Source organism: Rhinatrema bivittatum, chromosome 14, assembly GCF_901001135.1.
Source record: "Rhinatrema bivittatum chromosome 14, aRhiBiv1.1, whole genome shotgun sequence".
Classification (NCBI taxonomy): Eukaryota; Metazoa; Chordata; class Amphibia; order Gymnophiona; family Rhinatrematidae; genus Rhinatrema; species Rhinatrema bivittatum.
In genome coordinates, this window is record NC_042628.1 from 36,340,911 (window position 1) to 36,354,179 (window position 13,269).

The window sequence follows — 13,269 nt, forward strand, 5'->3', positions numbered from 1 at the left end:
CCCGGCGCTGCTGCCAGTGACAGGCCGGGTCCTCAACCCTCAGCAGCGGCCTCGACCAGGGAGGGGTAGTCCCCTCGGAGAGGCTGGCATCCGTGGCGACTACCGTCCAGGCGGGCATGAGCAGAGACACTCCGCGTGTCAGATTGTTGATTTTGAGCCACCACTGCAAACTGGACCTCGCCTGATCCGTGAGCGGGAGGGGAAGAGAAAACTCCTCGGACACCGGCCTCCAGCGGGAGAGCAATGCGGATTGCAATGGACGCAGATGAGCGCCCACCCAAGGGACTAGCGCCCCCAATGACGCCATCGATCCCAACACCATCAGGTAATCGCACACCTGCGGAATCCGGAGGGACAGGCCAGCTCACCTGACCCTGCGGCCTGCAGACCCGCTCCATGGACAGAAACACCCTGCCTTGCGTCGTGTCGAACAGCGCTCCCAAGTAAGCCAGGGTTTGGGTGGGGACCAGCCGGCTTTTGGCGAGATAGACCACCCATCCGAGCGACTGCAAGAGCTGCAGGACTCTGTCGACTGCCTGTCGGCACTGCATTTCGGATTTGGCTCGAACCAGCCAATCGTCCAAGTAGGGGCGTGCGGTGAAGGCACGGCCGAAGTCCCGATGTGAGGTAAGCCTCCGTCAGAGCCAGCGATGCCAGGAATTCCCCTGGTCGAACCGAAGCTATGACTGAGCGGACCGTCTCCATTTGGGATCGAGGGACGCTGTCCCGGAGGCACGGGAACTACCGCGCCCAGGTCTTCTAGGCGTCGCAGCGTATCCCGGACTGCCAACGCTTGATGCCTCCCTTGTAAGGGGACACCAGAACTATATCCGCCGGAACCCGAGCAAAATGTAATGCGTAACCGAGGGACGCGGAGTCATCTGTTGACTCCGTTGAGGTCCAGGATGGGCCAGAAAGTGCCCCCCTTCTTTGGCACTATGAAGGAAATGGGATACCGGCCCAGATGTCTTATCACGCTGAGGACCCACTGGTCCATGATTATCCTGGCCCATTCCCCGTAAAACCGCGCCAACCTGGTTCCTACCTTCGGTGTAACCGATGGAGCCAGCTGCGGGGAAGGGGCCCTCCGCATTTCATTGAAGGAGGAACCGCCTTGCCGTCCAAATGTCCTTCCTCGAAAGGACTGGGACCAGGACGACCGTCGAGAGGAACTAAATCTATACGGGGCCCCCGACGATCTCTGTGGCCGCGACTTCCTGGGCCCCCCCAACGCGGGACCTATTGGAAAACGAAGTCCGGGCCCTGTATCTGTCCTCCGGCAACTAGAACGCCCGGTTTTCTCCAAGGGACTGCATCAGGTCGTCCAGTTGCTTGCCAAGTAACAACTGCCCCTTAAAAGAGAGCGAGCCTAGATGAGCCTGGGAGATCCATCCACCGCTAAATATGACATTGGGCCGAAATTGCCGAGACCATGGCTCTAGCCGACGGCCGCAGAAGGTCGTGCATCGCCTCCGCGCTGTACTCGATAACCGCCACCAAGTTGTCCGCTTGCGCCGCCTCCTCACCCGAGAGGCTCGCCTTGGCCTGAGCACCGGAGCCCAGCGCAAGCCGGCTCTCAGGGCAAATACTACCAATAGCCACCCGGACTGTGCCTATTAGAGGCCAGTACGCCCAGAGCCGAAACTCCAAAGACTTTCTTGAGCTGAGTCTCCAGCTTTCTGTCTTGGATATCCTTGAGCGTCGTGGCCCCCGTCACCGGAATCGTCGACCGTTTAGTGACCACCGAAAACCGCTGCGTCCACTCGTGGAAGACGCGGGGAATCCAGCGCGTCCTCCGGCAACGGGTACAGCTATCCACAGCTTTATTAACCTTGAAGCCCAACTCCGGGGCGGGTCCCGTCAGGCCCAACCGCACCGGGTCTATCGTGGTAAATCCTTTGTAGGCTCCATGGGTGGAGCATGCACACCCACCTACAGGAGAATAGCCGGAATAAGCGGTGCGAGCTCCTCCTTCCGGAACAAGCGCACCACCTTGGGGTCGGCACCCTCCACCGCAGGGGTGCCCTTACTGTGCCCCGCGTGGATCGTATCCGCGGCCGCATGCGCACCGTCGTCCCGCGGGGCCCCTAAATCAGGGTCTACGTCCCCGGATGAAGCCAATGCAAAGTTGGTCTCCCGGGGGCCCCCGCGGCTCGAGCGCCGCTCTCTAAGCGGGTCCACGGGTCTCTGGGGACCCTCCCCCGCTCGCTTCTTCTGGGGATCAGACCGACCCTTTGACCGACGATCCCTTCCGTTTTGAGCATAAATCTATTTATTTATGTATCTCTTTTTTTTTTTTTTTTTAATTTACTTCAAGGCACCGCGAGGGCCGACGAAAACGAGGCCTCAGAGTCGGAGGAGGCCTCCTCCTGACTCCGAACCGCCGAAGGAGCAGCCCCCCTGCGGGGGATCCCCCCCGGGGTCCCGCTGCTGGGGAGACAACGCCGGCGGCATGCCGCCATTTTCCACCGCCCGCCGCGTGGCTTCCCTTACGGACCCTAAAATGGCCGCCGTTCCCGCGCTGAGCGGGGACCGGTCGGCCCTGCCTTCTCCTTCAGGAGCAGCGCGCGGCGGCGATCGCGGTCGAGCGCGAACCCCCCGACCGCCGGACGGCCCTTCACCGCCCGACAGAACAAGAAAAACAAAGCCCGCCGCGCGGCACCTGCGCGCGCGCGCGGAGCCGCACTCGCGGCCCGAAACGCCCCTCGGCAAGCACCGCACCGGCCCGGACCGCCGAAGCCGCCAAGAGGCCAGAGAAAAATCAAAAACGGCCGCGGAACGCTCCCACTGCAAAACCAAAGCCAACCTCACAGACGGCGAAAAACGGCAAGAAAGAAAACAAAGTCACTTTTTTTTTTTTTTTTCTCTACCTGTCCGCTGACCTTGGTCCTGAAGTGTCCGGTCCAGCGGGGGTGAGTGAACCGGGCTCCCCGGTGTCACCCCCGGCGCTGCTGCCAGTGACAGGCCGGGTCCTCAACCCTCAGCAGCGGCCTCGACCAGGGAGGGGTAGTCCCCTCAGGACCTCGCAACCCCCCTGGGAGGCTTTCAGGACAAGCGAAGCCTTTCTATAACTCTTTTTTTTTTTTTTTTTTAATAATCCAAACGATTAAACCAAATTAAACCAAATCCAACAACCCTGACTAGCTAAACAACTACCCAGGGATCCTCAGAGCCTGTGGGTGAACCTGCCCCATCTGCTGGAGACAGAGAAAGACTGACGAGCTGTGGGTGGTGCCTTACTATATGTGAGGGTGCCCGACAAGTCTTGCTCTGTCTCCATCTGCTGGTGCGGAGTCACAACCCAGGTGTCTGGACTGATCCTGGTACGTACAGGGAACCGACAATTCCTGTGTAACAGCTGGTGCAGGCAGAGCAGCTGTACGCGGTGGCAGTGGAGGTGTCGATGTTCCTTCCACAGAGCCCTGTGGAGGTTCGACAATTGGTGCATCTCCATGGGATGAAGGCCCTGGCGTCAGAGGTACCGGTGTTTCCTGGATTCTTGGCCGTTTCGTGGTTGATTCCTCTGGGGAGAGAAGCGCCTCTGGTATCAATGGGTGTCGATGCCGATGAAGGTGCTTTGAGCGGTGTTCGATCGCTGACTTCGTCGATGCTATCTATGACATTGGCGATGGATGGTCCCCCGACCCTTCCGGACGAGGTTTTTTCAAAATTATGCGTTTGGAGACTCTGGCCGGAGACGATTTAGTCGATGTAGAGGGAGATGGCAGAATAAATGCTCCATCTTTTCTTGGCGGGCCTTTCTTCCCTTCGCGGTCATTTCTACACATTTAGGGCAGGTTGTTACGTCGTGTTTTTCCCCTAAACAAAGCACACACTCAAGGTGTGGGTCTGTAATGGACATTGTCCGATTACAGATGGGACATTTTTTAAATCCCGTAGCCATTTTAATGTCGACAGCTGTCGATGAAATGAGGAGAAAACATGAGAGGAAAAAACTTTACTCAGAGAGTAAAATCGAGACAACGATTACTCACCAGCCGGTGGAAACCTGAGAGATCCCGTGTGGGAGAAAATGAATGAGAAAATCAGACAAAAACTGTGAGAAAACTCACAAAGGCTCCTGCTCCGCGATGCCTACAGCAGCGCGGAAAAACGAAGACTGAAGAGAGACCCCTGTGGCAGAGAATAACATGGCATGCTGGGCATGCTCAGTGGCCTCACAGGGCCAGTCAAAAGTTTCTAGAAACTTTGACAGAAAGGTTTTCCGTACAGGGCTCCATCAATGATGTCACCCATATGTGAGGACTAGCATCCTGCTTGTCCTGGGATAAAAATTAAACTTGATTCTACTCTATTCTGCCTTTCTTATTTCTTTTTATAGGTGCATCAATAACAAAACTTTGAGGATCTTCAGTCAGGGCTCACTAAGGATTTGTCATTAAAAAATCCACTCTGCCACTGAAGATTGACTATGTGAGACTCTTCTGCCACTGTCACACTGCTGCATGTTGCATAAAACACTTGTGCTCTGTCCTCTGTCTCTCTGAACCTAGGGCTACTCATGAAGAGAGGAGAACCCCACAATTTTCCCATTTTTATCCTGGTCTGTTGAGACACTGCAGCCCTCCACAAGCCCGCAGATAATTTATTACAATTCTTCATGCTATATTAGTTGAGAGGTAAGACCTGTAAGCCTCCCCCATCCAAACCAGTTCTGCAGCGTGCGATATACTTACTCCTGAGGAGAAAGCCCCCAGCCTGAAGATTCACTTAGTCTCTTCTACAGTGAAAGAAAGAAAAAGCACAACTTGAATGAGCAAAAATTTCAGTTTTTCATTTGTTCAATTTTACTGCTAACTCATGGAGAGTTCAATTTTCAGTCACCCCCATTCAGCCTGTACCGACAAGTCTGCAAGCTCATTTTCAAAGGGAAACTCCTAGAGAGTTTCCCTTTGAAAATGTCTTGCCCAGCAGGGACCAGATATAGATAAGTACCTGCAAAGCTTACAAGTGCAAATTGTCTGCTGAGAAGTATGCACATGTGTTCTTTGTGAGGACAGCTCTGGCCCTGTCCCATCCTTGCCCCCAGCACCCCCCCTCCCCCTTTTCCCCAAGGGGAGGCAATTTTGAAATGTGCCCCCTGGATTTCAACTTTTTTACACAACTTCTGCAGTTCCCCTGAACCTCATGGGATTGGTCATGTTTGGCAGTGTCATAAACTGTTTTACGTGGTATAGAATCTGCTTGGTTCATGCACTGAATCTAGATTTTAGATTTAATTACTTGCCTTTTCCAAATCTGAGTTCAAGCTGAGTTACAATTCAGGTACTGTAGTTGTTTCCCTGCTCAAGAAAACGTACAGTCTAATGTGTATGATGTGACAACATAGCCAATATGGGTCATTTGGATCTAGTGAGGATAAGATGATTTATAACTTTTGCTAATTGGACTGCTTATAGAGGCTCAAACTAATTATAGAGGAGCTTCTTAAATATCTTGATAAGATGTGTGCAAAACAAGCAGATTATTATGACTAAAACCTTAAAATCAACCCATTTGATCAGGATGACAAAGCTGAGACATTGCTGGCCTGGTAGTTCCATTAAAAAACCAGGAGAATGGCCATTGCTGAAATCCAAGTTGCTTCTAAAGAGATTGTTTGCGATCCAATAAATATAAATAATGTGCTTAAGACTTATTTTAAACAACTATAGTATAGGCCTGATATGCATCAGAACATATTAAAAATTACCTAGTGAATGCCATCTTTGTTTATACCTGTTCCAACAACTGTTCACTTTGCAGAAATGTATCAGATTAGGAAATTCATGCAGTCTTAGAGAGGTAGCGAGGTTCCAGGTATAACTGCCATCTCTAGAAGTTTACTTGCAGACTAGGACTAAATGGTACTCTGGAGCAGATCAGGTGATGTTTGCGAGGATTTACCTTTTCCTGCAGTTCCTGGATCTGTGATTCCAGCCGGGCTTTGTCTTCCCGCAGTCGGCTTAACTCTTGGGTCATACTTGTCTGCAACTCGGCATCAGTGATGGTGAAATGGTGCTCAGGGGGCCCAGGGTCCATTTCATTCCCATCCAGTGACAGGATCTGCTCCCGCTGCATTCTAAGGAGAAAGGTCTATGTTATGCCCTGCTACTTCCTCCTGAAATACAACATATAATTGCACTGATAGAGAAACAGCACTCAGATCCCTACGGGCTTCTGTAAAATGTGTATGAAAGACCTGGATAAAATAAAGATGAGTTCCCTTGCAGTGCTTCCACATCAATCTCTAAAGCTATGACACTCAATCTGAGCTTCAGGAGTAAATATTTCTTTTTACACCACAGCTGTACCTTTTAGTTTTTTCCTCTGGTCCTCATTTCATCATAGTCTCCCTTTTGAAAGTTAAATGCTAGAGAGGTAGTTTTCTTTAACGTCCTTCCTCCAGATAAGTCAAATTTGATCCTAATATGCCAAATGACCCGAGTACCAGTTCCGCTTGCACCAAATCGTGCATTCCTGAAGTATCTGGTGCAAGAGGAGACAGTAGTGGGGCCATTTCCCAACTCTGTACAGTGACTCCTGCAGAGAGAGGACTGTGGGATCTGTGAGCTCCCCAAAGCCAGTGGAGCTGTAAAATACTCCCGATTCTATACAGCAGCTCTGACTGGAAGAGATCAGGACTGAGGGATCTAACAGCAATCAAAGGTGCCAATTCCCCAGAAAAACAAAATAGAAGTTAACAAACGAAATAATAATAATAAGGTGATACCTTTCTATTGAACTAACTTAAAAAATGTTAATCCAATAAAAAGATTTCCTCTGATAAATATATTTTTGTTAACTTTCATTTTTTTTGTTGGGGAACTGGCACCTTTGTATATTCCTCAGTCCTAGCTTCAATGAGCAGGAATCAATGTATAGACATGTAGTAATTAGTGCAAAAAACATTCAGTCTGATGCCCTCCCTCCCCACGTCTCGTGGTATAGTGTGAATGGGCAAGGCTTGGAAAGCAGGCCAGAGGACTCTGGCTGGTTCCTTGCACAAGTTTTATTATTGACACAAAATAGCACAAAAGGGCTGCTTACCTTAGCAGACTTTCCAGTACTCAAATCAAGCTTGTCGTAACCTAAACTTAGTTTATGTTTCCATCCTAGGGCCTCCATGTTCCCTCTGGGACCTGTATTTTTATCTCCCTGTGAAGGGAAACTCCTTGGGATTATAATTTCTTACCAGGCTGTTCCTTAAGTAGGACCTGGCCCAAATAGCTGGAGCCGGTTCCTTAAGGTATTCTGGGGACTTTGTCTAAATACTCTGTCATATCCCCCAATTAACTTTCAGGCACAAAGGCTCCAACTCTTATCCTTCCAAAATGATGACCCACCACTACCTCCCCCAGAATAATCCTGTAAAAACAGATAATTGGAAATCATACTGAAGGCAAGCAATTTTAAAGGCATTTCCACACAGAAAATGGCTCTTTGAAAAAATGCTCATGAGCCTTACCGGTAACTGATAAGCAGATTTTCATGCCTTTTGATCAGGTTCTGCATGCGTTTCTTGTAAGCTCGTGCTGCTCCTGCCAACTGTTCTTCCCGAGATTTGTGGGAGACTCGGATGTCTTTTAGCATACTGTCCACAAAGCGCTTCATGTGGGCATGGTCCAGAGGCACTTTGCCGGCACCATGGCTGGCATCTGAGGTGCTGTCTACATATTCCTGTAAACATACCGAAGCAAAAAGAGAAAGAAATGGGGAGGGCAGGGAAGAGATAGGGGAAAGGAACATTAGATATGAAAGCATGGATTGCAGTAGCTTGAGAATACTTGCTACTTTGGTTTATCTTTAGATTGAATAAACCGGAGTTTCGCTGTCTGCCTCTTTTTGGCTAAGATCTAAGGATCTGAACTATGAACTGAGGATAGTCTCTTCTTGGTCTTTTAGTTGAGATTGAAAACCTGTACTGAGGGCCATTGGCAGAGGCAGAAAAGAAGGGCATCATTCAATCGCTGTTACTGCAGTAGCAGAAGAAAGTATACGCATGGGGTTTGAGAGGACAAGTGCTTTCTTCCGCTGCTGCAGTGACAGCAGCATCAGTCTCCTTTAACCCAAACAGACCAGCGTTACCAGTGTCCAAATGTAATATAGCAAGTTTGCTATCTGAAAGCATATCCATTGCCTATAACAAAGCAGGACTATCCTTACAGGGACATATCAAAGCCCATTCTGTAAGGGTCCTGGCAGCCTCTACAGAACATCTGCAGATCAGCAACCTGGTGCTCTGTACATGCCTTCACCTCCCACTATTGCCTGGTGACACCCTCCCTCCTCCTCTTGGAGTTATGTTTTCTTATCATTCATTAGCTATGATATATGACTCAAACCTCACACAGCCACTGGGTATGTGCAGCACACTACACATTCACAGTAGAGCAAGAGTCTATACTTCAGAGTTTTGGCACTTCTGCTCTCAGTGGTGTTGGATGATGTTATCCAGATGTGTGACTGATTTGTCCTGCTGTCCAAGGAAAACATCAGTTACAGGTAAGCAACCATTTTATGCATATATCAGGCAGACAATTTTATAAAAGGACATTTCCGCAGGTAAAGCATTGCTTTACTCGCATAAATGTCTTTTAAAATTACCCTCTTAAATGCTTTATTCACAGACATGGCCTTTTACAAAATTGCCTGCCCAATATGCTGGTAAAGTTACGCGCATACAACCAGTTCACACATAAGGTGACATGGACTAAGTGGAGGTATTCATGGGGGCTGAGTTGCATATTTTTACTTTTTTTAAAAGTATGTCAGTTCTGATGGAACAGGAAGAAACTGCCAGGACCTTCCTCCCCCTAAACCCACCCACCCAAAAAAAAAAAGCAAGTATAAGGAATATTTACTGCCAAGTCCTGGATATAGCGGGCAAGCCGTGATCGGTACTCCTCATTCAGCTCCTTCACTTGCAGCTGCAGATGTGAATTCTCTGCTTCTACTTCTTTTAGTTGACTCTGGGACGTTAGCAGTATCTATTGGTACAGCAGCAGGGAAATGTCAGTCAAAAAAATAAGGGCTTAGGCAGGAGCCAACTTATGTCTCACTAGAAAAAGCTACTTTACTGACTGCTATTAGGACTATAGAACATCTTAAAGGTAATTAGAAATGTGCTGTGCCTTCCTCCCTCTAACTGGCTGACAAGAATCTAAGCAAATGCATTTCTATCAGTGGTTCTAAGATGTAGTCCTCAAGACCCTGTATCAGATGTGAATTTGCAAAGGGTATGCCTGTGTAGCCCTGTGGTTCACTGTGGTAAGCATTTTTTTTCCATTCACATAAAATGGGAAAACCTTTTTATTTTATTTAAAGAGATCAGATACTCCTCCTTCTCCCAAAGTTGATCCCACGGCAAACTACAATAAATTTAACTAGACAGAGGCATTGGAACAGCTTACAATCAAAATCAGAATTTGCAGTTAGAGTAGCACTGGGATCCAGTATAGGAAACTCATTTGTGTATAGTTTGGGGTTCCTCTTGTATTCCTGTTATGGATAGCACAGTCTCTAGTCAGGAGTTCAGGTGGTTAGGCCAGAGGATGTGGGTCTCAGGGAAATGCCTGGCTGAAAACCCATGCTACATCTGATCCAAAGTAACAGTGTGCTCTAGAAACAGGCCTGCAGTGAGACCCCATGTGGCTGGGTCCACCAGCTTTGGGGCAGAGATAGGAGGGAATCCCAAGCCAGTACAGTGAGCGTGCTAGCATTAAAGGAGCTGCTGCTGACTCCTTGATAGGATTACCATACACCCCAAGGGAGAATCATGACAACAGGAGTACAGTGACTTCATGTGCTGCAAAGAATGATTCTCTGTGACATGAGTCAGAGATGAGGAAGCTGACATGAATATAGGGATATTAGTAAGGATGTTTTCGGAATCTTGTGAATGCTGCTGGTGAGGTAAACACCAAAATGTCAACAAAGAATTCCCCTAAGGCTAGAGAGGGTTGTTGTAAAAAGAAGCCAAGATCTGGACAGAATGCTTAAGGAAGACCTAGAGAAGTTCAGTAGCACTTTTATCTGGTGATGAGGAGGCCAAGTGCTGGACATAATACCTGAGGAGAACCTGAAGAGGAAGAAACTTGCCTAAGCATAATTTGGAAGTACGGAACTGGTGGGGCAGAATCAACTAGGATCATTCCTGACCCCCTTTGGACTCCATGGCAATGGGGTAAGATGCAAGGATGATAGGGGCAAGCCCAGGGTTTCTTTTTTATTTAACATGCAGTTTTAATTGGTTAGGGTGGGGGTGGGGGGAGAGGGGAGAGGGGAGGAGTGATGGGGCAGGGCTAGCAGCCAGCTTTTAGTGTACACTACCAATAGTTTACATGAAAACGTTTTAGTGCATGTTATTGGAAAATAGTGGACACTAAGAAAAATCAAATCAATGAAATTAAAAAAACAAAACAAAACAATCCTTCACACCCATGTTGGAAAGCTTCAATGTTATTAGTGTATATGGAAGCCAAGATCTGGACAAAGAGCCTAAGGAGAACTCAGGGAGCTTCAGTAGTACTGGGAGAGTGTCTCTGAAGTTGCCTTGGATGCTGGGAGTCTGAGATCTCCTACAGGCGAGGCATGATGACCTATTGTAAATATTGTACAGTATTTGACAGGAATTTGTGTTTGAAGAGTAATGAAAGTGCTGAACCCTGTTTATATCCAGATACTCTAATGACTGAGATGGCTGAAGACTGCTCCTAGCTAGGTTCACCACCCAACCTAGCTCTTGCAACAGGGAGATCACCTTGCGTGTCACCAGGCAGCTCTCTTCCAGAGACTTGGCCCAAATCAGCCAGTCATCCAAATACGGGTGTACCAGGATCCCATTCTTTCTCAACTCTGCTGCCACCATCACCATAACCTTGGAAAAAGTTCTGGGAGTGGTGGTCAGTCCAAAAGGCAGTGCCTGAACTTGATAATGGCATTCCAACTCCGTGAAATGCAGAAAATGTTGGTAATATGGAGGTACGCCTTGGACAGATCCAAGGAGCGTTGTGGATACGCGGGTAGCAGACCCATCTCTGGTGGTTTTGTGTGCCCCTGGGCCCCGACACAGCTGCAGAGGAGCTCTGGCAAGCACAGAGGCAGGTGAGAGGTGCCCCAGCATGGGCTGAAGATGTAGAATTGATGGTCCTGACCAGAGCCGAACCTGTACGCAGTAGAGAAAGACCCAAACAACGCAATGTTGGTCTCTTGAGTGGTCCTCCGATTACTCCAAGCCCTTTTGGACCTGCCGCACAGAGCAGCAACTGCGACAGGGCGGACAGTGGTCGAAGGATGAAGACATAAAATAAGTGAGGGCTTCACGGAGACAATGACGAAATTCAGGTCGATTGAAGATAAGGAATCAATATATATAGAGTTGATGAAGAAGGAATGAGATGAACTCAGAGTTGCTAGAAGAGAAGGACTCCGACAGAGTCACAAGCCACCATACTGACTAGGTACTGCCACATCACGTGCCCTACTCAGCCAATGAGGGCTGGTCCCGGACCACGCCAGCCGGCTTGTCCTACACAGCCAGACAGGACTGGTCGCAGACCACGCAGTAGTTCCCCACACAGGTTGATAGAAGAATCCAAAGAAGACTCAGATGAGGCCTGTACCGAGGCGTGCCATGCACAGCCAATGAAGACCAGGCATGGGAGACAACAACGGAACAAGAATTAGTGAGATTCCAACCACATGGAAACAGATGAAAGAGAACTCTGAAGGTATGGTAGGAAAAATGGTTCAGGATCCGAGACTCGGAGGACCTGAGGCTAAAAGCTCAATGAGAGACTCGGAGCGGTACTATAAAAGACGGAACCCTCTGAAGGCTTAAGCTGTCGTAGCAGAGAGGATCCAGAGTTGAGAAGAACAGGATGAAGTTATTTGGAGACGAAGACATCGGAGAATGAAGAGAAGGTCCAGGAGATCTGAAGAGCAGGACATCAGCAGATCAATGAAGATGAACAAAGGAGAAATCAGAACAACTGGAACTGACGAGACAAAGACGCAGGTGCAAGACAGGAGACCATATGAAGATGAAGACGAAGACATGGAATTCTAAACATGGAACGGAGTGCCTTGAAAAGCTGGATTGCAGAGAAGTCCTAAAGAGGACTGGCTCCTTGCGAAGGCAAGGAAGGAATGAAGACAAGACCTTTTTATACTGCAGGAAAGGTGACTCCCACGATGACATCACTGATGGACTACTCCCTCACTGTCCCTTTAAGAAGGGAAGGAAGATGCGGCCTCGCCCCCTAGGAGGCAGGCAGGAAGTGCAGGACCACGGACAGCGGCCCTGCTGCGATGCTGAGGAGGAGGAGCAGGCCCTGACGCTGGAAGGCAGCCTCCCAAGCCACAGGAGGTGAACAGAGGGCGGCTCCAGTGCCAGGAAAGACCAGGGATGATGGCCCTCTCCTCACGGAGGGCCCGAGGTATGTCGGCGGCCTCCGGGCTGCATAGAAGTATTGTTAGCGGCCTCCTGCCGCATAGGGGCGCACCCGGACGACATCCTGCCGCAGCGGCAGTGTCGACGGTCTATGGGCTGCAGGAAACACTGTTGCGCGGCTCCAGCCACATAAGGGAGACAATGGCGGCCTCCGGGCGGTCTTGAGATGAGCGGCAGCACTCAGGCTGCTCAGGATGGAACACAGGCGGCTTCATGCCGCAGGAGAGGTCAGGGATGCAGGCCTTCTCCCCATGGAGGGGACAGGTAGGGTCGGTGGCCTCCGGGCCACATAGGAACGCCTGTCGGCGGCTTCCTTGCCGCATAGGAAATAGCAGCGCGGCTCCTGCCGCGAGAGAAGCAGGTTGGCAGCCTCCAGGCTGCATGGAAAGTAGCAGCGCGGCACCAGCCGCGTAGAGAGTGCGTCAGCGGTCTCCAGGCCGCACAGGGTGTTGCAACATGGCTCCAGCCGCGAGCAGGGAGTGTGGGCGGCCTCTGAGCTGCTTTAGATGCAGAAACGCGGCTCCAGCCGCATGAGGGACAAGGCGGCCTCCAGGCAGCGATGGAATAGAGGAGTTGTAGCAGCGCGGCTCCAGCTGCGCTGAGGAAGCAGCTGAAAAGGGGAAAAAAGGTGAGAAGCTGCCTGAACAGGCAGAATCGCAACAAGGAGGTCAGAAATTCCCTTGATTTGTACATACTCTGGCAGAGATCTGATATTTCCACTATTGCAACCTTGTATTTTATTTTTATTTTTCATTTTATGTTTTAGTGAATTTTAATTTATAGGAAAATTGGTTCTTACCTGCTAATTTTCGTTC

The 13,269-nt window shown here is 49.6% G+C and overlaps 1 protein-coding gene across 1 annotated transcript in view; it reads right to left on the reverse strand.

The window, feature by feature from the left end:
• CCDC78 (coiled-coil domain containing 78) overlaps positions 1-13,269 on the reverse strand; it is a 131,044-nt gene that overhangs the window by 21,496 nt on the left and 96,279 nt on the right. The window contains exons 16-19 of the mRNA XM_029577285.1: positions 8,865-8,990; positions 7,469-7,680; positions 5,908-6,082; positions 4,698-4,741 (exon numbers count right to left, since the gene is read on the reverse strand). Coding sequence (XP_029433145.1) covers positions 4,698-4,741; positions 5,908-6,082; positions 7,469-7,680; positions 8,865-8,990 — 557 coding nt within the window. The remainder of the gene's footprint in view (positions 1-4,697; positions 4,742-5,907; positions 6,083-7,468; positions 7,681-8,864; positions 8,991-13,269) is intronic.